Source organism: Glycine max, chromosome 18 (genome assembly GCF_000004515.6).
Source record: "Glycine max cultivar Williams 82 chromosome 18, Glycine_max_v4.0, whole genome shotgun sequence".
Taxonomy (NCBI): domain Eukaryota; kingdom Viridiplantae; phylum Streptophyta; class Magnoliopsida; order Fabales; family Fabaceae; genus Glycine; species Glycine max.
In genome coordinates, this window is record NC_038254.2 from 358502 (window position 1) to 370914 (window position 12413).

At 30.1% G+C, this 12413-nt stretch overlaps 2 protein-coding genes across 2 annotated transcripts; both read right to left on the bottom strand.

The window, feature by feature from the left end:
- Positions 1 to 574: 574 nt before the first annotated feature.
- LOC100790897 (amino acid transporter AVT1H) lies at positions 575 to 4151 on the bottom strand. Its single transcript, XM_014770399.3, has 3 exons — positions 3818 to 4151; positions 1778 to 2385; positions 575 to 1265 (listed from the first exon to the last, which is right to left on the bottom strand). Exons 1-3 carry the CDS (start codon positions 4077 to 4079, stop codon positions 717 to 719), a joined length of 1419 nt encoding a protein of 472 aa, XP_014625885.2. The 5' UTR covers positions 4080 to 4151; the 3' UTR covers positions 575 to 716.
- Positions 4152 to 8131: 3980 nt separating this feature from the next.
- On the bottom strand, positions 8132 to 9135 carry LOC100811278 (ferritin-3, chloroplastic; the record flags this gene model as incomplete). Its single annotated transcript, XM_014770428.3, has 3 exons — positions 8132 to 8485; positions 8574 to 8657; positions 8867 to 9135. Coding segments are annotated over 3 exons (420 nt in total), but the record flags the coding sequence as incomplete, so codon positions are not given.
- Positions 9136 to 12413: the final 3278 nt, after the last annotated feature.

Genomic DNA, 12413 nt, shown 5'->3' on the forward strand with positions numbered 1-12413 from the left:
AGTCCACGTGAGATTCTGCGACGGTGGTTGAAACATGGATATATATGGTAGTTGTAACTTCTTGGCATATTGGAATTTATACAATAGTCTTAAAGTGAATTGGAGATCTTTTAATTTGTGTGCTAAGAATCTAGAACTTTATATTCAGTTCTTTTTCAGATTTGCAGAATTTGGCGTGGAATAAATTTTGTAAACTTAAAAGCAAAGTTCTCTGGGATTCTTCCAATGACGTTGACGTCCCTCAGATAAGTTGGAATCGATCGACACAAAAGTATTAGAAGCAATAGAAATCCAAATCCAATACTTTTGTTTCGGGGTAGAATGGGAAACCAAATTAAGAAATAGAATTCCAATATTGGATTTGGATAATTAACTGGAGCATCTAATCCAATATGCCCAATATTTTTTTATTCGTGAAAATAAAAAACAATATTAGGATTTCCAATAACTCACTTATCCTATTAAACCAAATTGCCTTAGACAATATATCTAACATTTGCACAAACAATTAAATACATATGCATTAACTGTTTTAATCATAATTAATTTTCCAACGTCACACCAGCAATGCACAACGAAGTTGTTTTCATTAATTATCCAAGGTATCATATCCATACAGAGTCACCAGGTACAAGATTTACTAGTACATATGTATATATACGTATACAGATCTCATATATAGAAAGTTCAAGAAGGGGGATGCGTATGCTGCTGAATCATTCCTTGTGCCTCAAGTTATGTGATTGAAGATTTTTGAGTAGTAACTGTGAGGAGGAAATGGTGCCCATCACGGCAAGAACAAAGCCGAATATGATGAGAAAGAGGTTTAGGAGTAAGAGAGGCTTTGATATCTGACCCCAACATATCTTAACGTAGAAAGCACAAGGCAAAATTAAACAAACGGCAACACTAACAAGGGAACCAGTGAGACTTAGTACATGCTCAAAATATGGAACCGAGAGAGCAAGGGTTAGTATGACCAAAAGTGAAAATGAACCTATGCAGCCTCTAATTATCGTTTTGGTCCTGGCACTCATGGAACTTGGAAGTGCATGCTCTAGTTGAATTGCAAATGGGGTGAATTCTAGCGCATATTTGGTCATGGGTGCCACCACGGTTGCCCACAGAGCAATCTTTGTTACGATGTGCTCCGGTGCCATGCTAAGTGTGATCTGAGACTTCACATCCTTACCAAACATCTTCGCACCCATGAACCCCAATGTCGTGTAAATTGCTGTAACTACCGCGAAGCTCACTATAGAAACCTGAAATTTCCAAACAAAAACATTTTATTAATTGCTATAATGCTTTAACATTATAAAACAGAACAAATTCTCAACGTGCACGGGCCCTCGCACAAATATAATATGTACAGAGTTAACATACCATTTGGTCCCTGAATGTGTTACCTTGATCATATTTTAGTCTTTTTAGAGACTAATTAGTCTTCAAAAATGTAAATATATAATCTCCAAATGTATTCATATTGCTCATATTTATTCACATTCTGATTATATATTTGTGATAAAAGGACTAAACTATGAGTAAGTTAATACCTTTGAAGTTTGAAGACTAAGTGAGTATTTAGATTATGGTTGGTGATCCATATATCTCACTAAACTATCATGTCAAAAAACACACGATAAATTGTTCACATAATTAAACACTTTTAGAGACCAAAAATAAATATGATGTCGATTTCCGGATCAAATTATACTTATTTAAAGTTTTGATTAAGCAAATAATTAAGTTTGTAAAATTTCATGAAGTTGGGTACCTTGGTAAATTTGGAGGGGTCTTTCATGGCTGTATATAATTCAGGGAAAACAATATGTCCTCCATAGCCGAAAACGTAAAGGCCAGATACGGATGGAATATTATGGAGGTGGAGGACAGGTATGGTATGATTAGATTGGACATATCCTAAGAGTGCAGTGGCTGCTACACACAGGAAAATGAGCAGAGACATGAGAATGCCAACACTTGAAAGGAAAGATATGGAAGAAAGGTCTCTGATCCACAAACTAGGCATGGCAATCAAGACTGCCACCACGGTTAGGAGCTGGGATGAAGAAAAGTTAGGCAAGTGCAGATTCAAATTTGTCCCCAAAAAGACTGTGGTCAAATTATCATGTAGTGAGATGGTGTAGGAAACGAGGGCCATGAAGATTTCCATGTAGATGATTGTTGCAGCCACGTTTCTTCCTTTTGATCCAAATGCATGCTTCCCAATATCCACGAAACTTGTTAACTTGGGATTCTTTCTAAGGCATATTCCAAGTATGTGAGAACTATAAGCACACATCATCCCTAGTCCCATAAGCAAGAATGCAGATGACCACCCTCCATTTTCTACAGCATATGGAGTTGACAGTTGCCCCAAACCTGAAAGATATATATCAAGTTGAGCACACATATTCTCCATTTCGAATTAATGTAAAAATTTCAAAAACGACAACCAAGTTAATTAGAATCTCCGCTATGACCTTATGCAAACTAATCAAACTCCTTACCATTAAGCCGATCCTAGTAGGTTATAAGAGTAGTAAATTACAATATTGATTGTGATTATGACTAATTTAAATTGGTGGCTATGTCCAATTTTAGACGTGCCAGTTGGATTTAGAGACAGAATTGGTGATCTAGCAAATCTTAGATGCACCACCCGAATTGGAAGAGTTTTAGTATATATTCTAAACATCTCGTGCTGATGAAGTTGGGTAAAAGTAAATCAAGGGAATAACCTCACGCATGATGGTTATGTTAAAAAGTAAACTTACTAAAGTTAATCAAGTCCCTGGTCATTCTCATATTGGAAAATCATTTTTTATACTGTTTAATACAAAAAAAAACCACATGTTTCAAAATAAATTTATGAATAATGCTAATAGCATACTTTCTAACATACTTTTCACACATTCTATTATTATTGGTTGAAAATTTTTGAAAACTATAAAATTATGAGAAAGAGAGTCATTTAATTTAATAAGATGTGACCCATATTTTTTATATTTTTCAATAAATTTTGAGTAATAAAAAAAGGTGTGTTCAAAGGAGTGTATTTGAATAGTTACTAGCATTTCTCTAAATTTATAACTGAAACTAATTTGAACATATACATCCTAATTATTGCCCACCCAACAAAATATCCATCCTAATTATGTTAACGGTTCAGAATTAATTTTACGAAAACTAATTATGTTGAGGTTGATAAGGAGTTGAAAGTCAATTTTATACGAGGGACAGAAAAGTAAAAAACCAAATATTTTTCAGTTTCTGCAATTATCTTTCAATAGAAAATATTAAAATATTTTTTTTTGAAAGACACAATCATATATACATATATATATATATGAATTTTGTTTACTCTTTTGACTAATTCGAATACTGTAAATAGAAAAAATATAATTAGAATTAAAATAAGGTAATTAATTAATTTTTTTTGGAGATTAGTCATCAATAAAATAAAATAAGTAAATATTTTATATAAATATCATGGTTAAAAAAATTACTCTTTTGAAATGATGGATGCATTTAAGAAGATAAACTATGCATTTAAGAAGTTTTATATCTATTCATGGAATTGTATGCAATTAAGCAGCATAAAAAAAGCAAATGTTAGTTAATATCCTTAAAAATATTGGTTAAAAAATTAAAATAAAAAATATTGTTATTAAAATACTTAAAATTATATTGTTTATGATTTTTTTATATTCTTATATGATTTTCATAATAATTTTTTTTCTTTTAATTCCTTAACTACTCTAGGAGCACTTGTTAGTCAAGAAAAAAAAAAAACATGCAAAAGTACGTTTACCTATGAGCATCCCCACCATGTTAATGACAGCATGAGTGAAAGAACTGTTGGCGTTAGCATCACGCTGGGCGTCGACATTACTTGCGCCTTCTGCGGCATTAATGTGGTCACAATTGCTTTCCTCTATGCAACACTTGCAATTTGCCCACTGCACACCATGCACTGACACACTACTATCAACTTCACTCTTTCGAGAATTCATACACTTCTGTTGAAGGCTTATGAGACTTTTCCTTATGGATTTCAATATCTTGCCCCACATGTTAATTAATTATAAACTTTCAAGAGGAAACTGATCAATATAATTAACAGTACCAGTTAGCTAGCAGGCACTCAAGCAATGCAAGGTGTCTTGCTAACCAAATGCCATGCAAGACACGTATTTATAGTTGGATAAATAAAGATGCATGGCATCAGCCAATATTCGTGAGATTCCTACTTAGGATATCAGAATTTCACTGCCAAAGTATATATATATATATATATATATATATATATATATATATATATATATATATATATATAAGCCACTGCCATATACACTGCCAAAGTATATGAAAGTGAAAAACATAATGCTAACTTAATTTTAAGTTACAGGAAAAATATAATTACTGCATAGTTATCAAAGTGAGAGATTGGCGCCAATTATTTGATTCAAGATTTTTCTACAGAGACACCTCAGTGTATTTTATCAGTTCATTTGTATCAATAAAAAAATTCAAATAATGTGCATCTTAAATAAAAGAAATTTAAATAACATAAAATGAAATTTGAATATGATGGAAATTAATTAAATTTTAACAAAGAACTTGAAACATAAAATAAATGAATTAGTTTTTTTTTTTTGAAAAAAACAAATTGAAGTAATTAAAATTTTATACTTTTTAATTTCTTATAAATGTTAAAATCTGTTATCCAAACAGTAAATTTACTACAGAGCTGGGGAATTTGGGTGAAGTTAGTTGGATGGTACAAGGTATTCCATTCTTTTGGAAATATTTGGAATCATATGCTCAACGTACTCTCCCATCCCCGGAAATCACAGTCATCAAATTAAATTACAAATACGACTTCAAAGTTCTGACATAAATACTGTACAAACAGTGCACAACACAAATTTAAGAGTATGTGAAAACTGAATAGAAAGTCTTGCCAAGTTGAATGGCAGCATTTGATGTATACTTGATACACGTATCTGATCAGTAGATTAAAACATTTATTAGGTTGATCTGCATCTGCTTCGAATATATGGCATCATAAGTTGGTGCCAAGAGCACAAAAACGCTTCACCTACTCGAATTTCATTTCACGTTTGTTCCCAATCACGTATATATGATATTCTTGTGGGGGAAATATTCCACGTAGTACCCTTCAGAAAGAACTTTATTTTGTTAATGGAAAATGCACCACTTATTGGGGTATCTAAATACAAATGGATTGAAAATTGAAAATTAAAAAATCAATTAATCAAATTGATTGGTTTTACATTTGTTTGGATGATTTTTTTTTCTTAAATCCACCGGTTAGGTTTCATTTAAGATTTGTATTTTTTAAATAAAATCAAACCAAAATACTAAAACTTATATTACTTTTTATATATATATTATTTGAGTTTCACAATATTTTATAGTGTTATATATATGAATTTATATAATGTATATCATTTTTTTAGGCAATTTTATTAAGATATATTTGATTAAAAATTGATAAAAATTTGACAAATTTTTATTGTAGAAGACTTAGCATATATATTAATAACTTTTGTAGATTGTTATTAACAATTTTTTAAATGAAATTTAATTTATAAAAATTGAAAAGAAAGGATATAAATTTTAATAAAATAATATTTTAATAAAAATCAAACTAAATTAGACAAAAATATTAATTTGGTTTGATTTGAATTTTATTTTAAATAAAAATTACACCAAATCAAACCACATATTTTTTTTTTACGTCTGATTCAAGTAATTTTTTTTATGAAAAATCAAACCAGAAATCAAATTAGAATTTCTCCTGCCACTGTACTGTTGGTTGGTTGAGAGAAGGAATTTTATTTTGTTAATGGAAAATGCACCACTGCTATAACACATGACGTGACGATACCCATTAATCATAGCTTTGTGCATGTACGAATATACCGAATATATTGATCTAGTTAAAATCACTTCACAATTTATTTATTCTTTTGAACAAATGACTAGACATTTATCCAATTAGAATTGTTACAAAATGAGTCGAGTCAGGTATGTTTTAGACTTTTATAACTCCGGGTAATTTTTTTATATAGTCATTTGTTTATACTTAAATTGGATATGACGATGATTTAATAATGAGTTTTTTTCCCAATAATAATATATGAGATAAGATTAGATCAGCTTAATTTATAGACATAATATGTGATGAGTATGGTTGATCAGCTAACAACACAGTTTGAATTTATGAGGAAAAAAAATTGATTCCGCATAATACCTTTTGAGGAGGATAGTACTGTAGTTTAAGTGTTATAAAGTCTCAAACTGAAAATTAATTAGTTTGTTTGAATTCAAGCTAAAAGAACTTTTGAGTATATATGTGAGAATATATTAAGATCTCATCGAAGAATCAAATGCTTTAATTTAAAGACATAATAGTATTAATTTTATCATTGTTATAATAGATTGTAGAATTAAAAAATTGTAAAATTTAAATTTAAATATATTTTTAAGTATATAAACATAATATTTTGTTATATAAAACGTTATTCATATTCTGTCATGAAGTCTTATTATTAATCTTTATATAAGAAAGTCTTATTATTATAAAATTATTATTATTAATATATATATATATATATATATATATATATATATATATATATATATATATATATATATATATATATAACTCACACAATAACTCAAAGGATAATTAAATTCATCTTTTAATTATCAAATCTAATTTTTAAAACTCAAACTCATCAGAATAAAATTCTAAAGTTAGGATAGGTTAATAGATATGGACAATAAACACCTGTTATGTCCAACTCATTGGTAAGCGAAAAGCCGAAAAGGTAACTTCACGCATCCAACCAAATGATACATACGTGCTATGCTATTTATTCTTGCCCTAGCTTGGTGGTTTATTAATATAATGAATAATTATGTACATCATCACCAGAAGAAAAATAATCATTTTATTCTAAGTGAAAGTTAATTAAATAACAATAATATAGCTAATGCGTATTGTTTTAGACGATAATTTTTTATGGTTTATCATATTGTCTTCATTCTTGAACTTGAATTTGCTGTGAGATGTTTCTTGAAGTTTAATCATGAAATGTAAAATCTTCAAATTTGCTGGGTGTCAAAACTGATATATACCTATCATAAAATACAGAAAATTACAATAGAATTACTTGGACACAAGGGCTCCTGGCCTAGGTTTAGTTAGCCAGTTAACCCATTTTCCATTGACCAAACCGTCGATTATCATGATTTTTATGTTTGTTAGAAGATTTTTGTGCTAGAAGATTTCTGTGACTACGTAAACATCCATTTCAATTTTTTATCACTCAATTTCATCTTATTTTTTTCTCTATTTCTCTCTATCTTTTTTTTTTATCACATCACATCATGTATTAAATCTATCAGTTTATCTCTCTATCTCTCTATCTCTCTCCTTCATCCACCCTAAAATGGGATGGATGAATATCATTGCTCCTAGATAAAGGTATATAAACATTGTGAACTATATCTGTTGAAGTATAAGTGTGAGATAAAGTCACATATCATGTAGGAATGATTTCACTCAAGGGGGAGACTGTCATGTGTATGAGATTCACACACCTAATAGGAATATTGTTAGAGTACAAGTATGAGATGAAACCTCATACCGTGTAGGAATGAGAATGTTGAATATCATTTAAGTAAAGACAAGATCCATAAATTTGAGTCTTAAGATTTTAAATTAAAATGTAGTGTCAGATTCACTTATGTAGTTGTTCAAGGCTCAAGGTTCACTTATGTGCTTGCTCAACCTTCTCATTCCATCTAATGTATGATTTCACCTCACACTTGTATTTCAACAATATTCAATCTCAAATGCTAAAAATCAAGCCTTATGTAAAAGCATGTAACTTGTGCTAGTTACTATATTTATATAAACCATTGACTCGGACCAAATTCATCATAAATCAACCCTCCACTACTGGACAAAACACTTTCTATGTCCGTTAAAAAGTACATTCAAGAAAGTCTTCACTTTTTACGATGATTCTATAAAAATTCATCTTAGAATGATAGACTTTCTAAGATAGTTTCTTAGAAAACTGACTTAGAATATATTTTTTTAATTATAAATTATAAAATACATGGAAAAAAAACGTAACAAGGGATGACAAACACACTAACCATATAGTGCATCTCCTTTTTTCTCATGGCCAAACTCAGAAAGAGGCATCACTATGGATTGCAACTTCACTTTTCCACCTCGTTTGTTCTTAAAATTACATTAACACACACACACACACAAAAATCTCAGTATCACTTTCTAGAAGATAAGATTCAAAATTTGCATATTCAATTGACACATGCAACATATTCTCGAAGATTGAAAGCTGTAATTTATACTTGATATTCCATTAATTTCTCAGCATGCACCCTTTCCTCTTCGCTTGACTCCTTGAAAACCCTGTAATAATCACAATCATTAATGAACTTCACAAGGTAAATCAAAACACTACATAGCAAAATCCATAAATATATAATGAAATCATTACTTGGCAAGACCCTTGAGCGCGACATTATCCCTATCAAAGTAGGCAAATATCACATGATAAACATACGAAACATTGTACTCCACGCTGCAAAGTGAAAAAAAAATTAAAGACCATCAAACAAGATAAACCCATAAACTGATAAAAAAACCTTTTTCATCTCACACCCATAAAAGTCATGTTAATTTATAGCGACTCATGAGTATAACCAAAAGGAGACTTAATTTGTTAATTTTTTTGAAGTGAGAAAAGAAAAAAAAATAAAGAGGAGAAAAGTTAGAAGCAAGGTAACACACCTGATTTGTTCTTTTATGGTAGCCTTGTAGTCATTGGTGTATTTTTTACGAGCAAGGGAAGCTTGTGGGACGGTGGGAACAAGGTTGAGCTCCTTCTTGACCTCTTCAAAGGGTTCAAAAATGACATCGGTTAAGGGGTGGTTGTTGGAGTCCTTGGTAGCGCATGGAACCAAGTTTTTGCCCTGAGACTGAGAATAGCAAATAATACCAGAAAAAGAAAAGTTGGGGAGAGGGAGTATATGGTCGGTGTTGGCTTTGAGGAGAGAGAAAGAGGAAAATATTTACATCAACCAATGCTTGTCAAGCTTCCTGCAGCTCATCATTACTCTCACGCTCTTTAATGACTATTGTTTGGTTCAATGCATCTAAGTCGTGAGGGTGATAGGGATCGGATCTTGCATGGTAGAATCTTGATCTTGGTTAGGGTTGGGGGAATTATGATTGGGGAGGCTTAGGGTTTCAAGGAATTGGGGATCAGTCTGTGGTGGTGGTGGTTCTTGTTATGGGTAATGTTCGGTGGTGGTGTTAGGATTTAGGATTTTGTCGAGGATTTGAGTCTTTGATATTATGTTGGTCATGGTGAGAGGGAAGACTTTTTCAAAAGGGTGAGAGACTGAGGTGACAGAGAACAAAGACACGGGTTTGATATTTGGAAGAGAGAAAGAAATGGAGTGGATAGTCACTTTTGTACTCTTTGAACCTCCTTTGGAAGCTAGCGACGACCATGGCCTTTACAAGGAAGAAGATGGACTGAGTGGAAGATGAAAAGAACAAGGGGTCCTAGGGTTTGTGAATGAAAATGAGGGTCGGAGTGAGAGGGAGAGTAAAAAGAGTAGAGAGTACTTTCAATGAATACGATTTTTACAAAACCGTCTTATAATAATAATTTTCTAAGACGGTTTTCATGAAATCGTCTCAGAATAATGGTAGTTTCTAAGACGATTTTTGTAAAATCATTTTTGTTGAAAAATCTGTTATTTACAAAATTGTCACCGCCTTATATACTAAGATGATTTTCGAGAACCGTAGTTGAAGGTGCGTTGTAAAAAAATATTTTTTTTAGTAGTGCTCCAAAGCTTACCATAAACATTGATGCTAAGCATCACCTTTTTTTTTTTGTTCATATGCATCACCAAAGTTAAGAAAATTGGTGAACAAAATATATTACAAAAAAATTATATTTTTCGTCAAAGGAAACAAAAAAGTATAAGGCTTCACAAAAGACAAGACCCACATGGCTTGCTATTTGTATATGCAATCTTAACTTAATTAGAAAAAACAAAAATTGGGCTTTTTTTCTTATATGTTTTTGTAGATTATGTCCAGCTATAGTTAGATATAAGATTAGGATAGTTTATTGCTAGTTTGTTACTGATTCTATTGCCATACCGTTCCATCGTGTATATAATGGCCGGTGTATATATAGCATTCTCTAACATGAAATATATTGAGATATACTTCTCTAAAACTATTAGATATCAGATTATTTTTTCTACTGGGGTTTATATTTAATTGGATATAGTTTTAGTAAGAAATAGGATGGGTTTTCAAGTCATGTGCACTAACAGCTGTAGTCACTGTTAATACTCCGTATTTTTTCTTTCCCATGTGTAGCATTCTAAAATTACGAGTAATTAGCATTCTACTTATACACAACACTGACAATAGGGCTACTTTAGTTAGTAATTTGAGATTTCTTCTCTTAAAAACCCTTTTTTTTTTCATTCAACTTAAAGTAGAGACCTTACTAAAAAAATTTAAACTTAATTTCATCCGGACCAACATAATGTTGGAAATTTTTAAAAAATCGAAAACTAATATCACGAGAATGTTCTTAAAATTTGTTGATCGAAACTGATAAATGTACATGATGACACCAAAAACTAATAAATTGTCAAAATATAAAATGGATTTATAAAATCAATATTTATTTTGGTAATCAAGATATTGATTAATCTTACTAAACGACTCTAAGTTTTCTCAGAAAAAAACTTGATGTTGAACTCTTTCTTTAATGTAATATTTTTGCTTAAAAATATTATTACATTTAATTTACTTATCAATTTTTAATTTGTTTAAAATGTTTCGTTGGTTCTAATAAACAATTGTTGGGGGAAGTGCAAAGCCTTAAAAATGTCTAGCCAAGTCGTATTTGTGTTTGTAAACCCATTGGAATTGACAAAGAAGATTCAAGTACAATAGAGTTTGGACTCATTGAATTATTGTGACACTTTTACTCATTGATTACCGAATTCTCTTTGTGGGTTTTCTCCTAATTACGGAGAAGCTGAGAGTGACATGCATATGACAGACTCATAGGGATTGAATGTGTCATAAGTAATGCATATAAATGTGGCCACATGATCTTATCATCACCTGCTTTACCGTGCAATTCACCTCTTGTCGTTTAAATAGATAATACAACGACGGCCATATTCACCTCCGAGCATTCATATAAGTAATACCGATTTGAAAAGGAAAAGAAAATGAAAAAGGCAAGTCCTATAGTACCAGTAAAAGATCAGCAACATGGGGTGCTATGAAAATTATTTATTTTTTGAATGTGAAAAGGTGCATTATAGAGGTGAAATTCATTTTGAATGAAAGTCTATATAAGTGATGGTTTAGTGCGTCATTGGTTTTATGTAGAAAAATTAATTTCTTATCCAGAATTAATTTTAGATCAATTTTATATGTTTGGTTTTATGTTAAAAAGTTTACGACTCATTATGTTAAAAAGCTAACGACTTCAACAAGTAATTTTTACATTAAATAAGAAAATTTATAGTAAATTTTACTTTAAAATTAATTATAACCAAAATCATCCAATCGAATACTATTACTTCAAAATCACTTCTAATTAAAATTAATTTTACAAAATCAATTTTATTTGAAATTAATTTTGTGAACGCTCACTCATCTAAACACACACTTGATGAAATTGATTTTGAATAAATTGATTTTGGTTAAAACTAATTTTGAAATTGTATGATTTATGTTTAGATATTTTTATTATAATATTAATTTGGAGTAAATTTTAGTATACATTTTTTTATCTAACTCATAAATTATCTAAAGTTATTTAAACTCAAAATTAATTATGAATTCATAATTAATTTTAAACTCTTCTTTCATGTGAAGTTAAACATGTAAAATTTATCTAAACTCAATTTTAGACTCATTATCAAAATTAATTCTTTAAGGTGACATCAAACATATACCAAAAGATGTCAAGAATTGTTCACAAGATTTTTTTCAGTTGTATATGAAATTATGAATCATTTCTATAATTTTTTTTTATAAATAAACCAATGCTACAATTATCAATCACAATTTTTAATAAAATGAAATAAAACGCTTTATATATATCTATGTTCTTCAGACTTGAGCTCATGGAACGTAATATAAAAGAGATAATTTCGTGTATATTTGGATTGAAGTTGAAAACAGTACGAAATTAAAAGTAAAAACTCTGATTCTATAGTGAAATTATTTTTGTTTCAAAAGTAATTTTTTAACCTTAAAATCAAGCATGCAACTTATATCA

Excerpts from the sequence above, each read along its gene's own strand:
- LOC100790897 (XM_014770399.3), bottom strand. The coding sequence starts at position 4,079 with ATGTGGGGCAAGATATTGAAATCCATAAGGAAAAGTCTCATAAGCCTT. Across the intron at positions 2,386-3,817 it reads CATGGTGGGGATGCTCATAG|GTTTGGGGCAACTGTCAACT; the intron begins GTAAACGTACTT and ends TATATCTTTCAG. Across the intron at positions 1,266-1,777 it reads ACCCCTCCAAATTTACCAAG|GTTTCTATAGTGAGCTTCGC; the intron begins GTACCCAACTTC and ends TGGAAATTTCAG.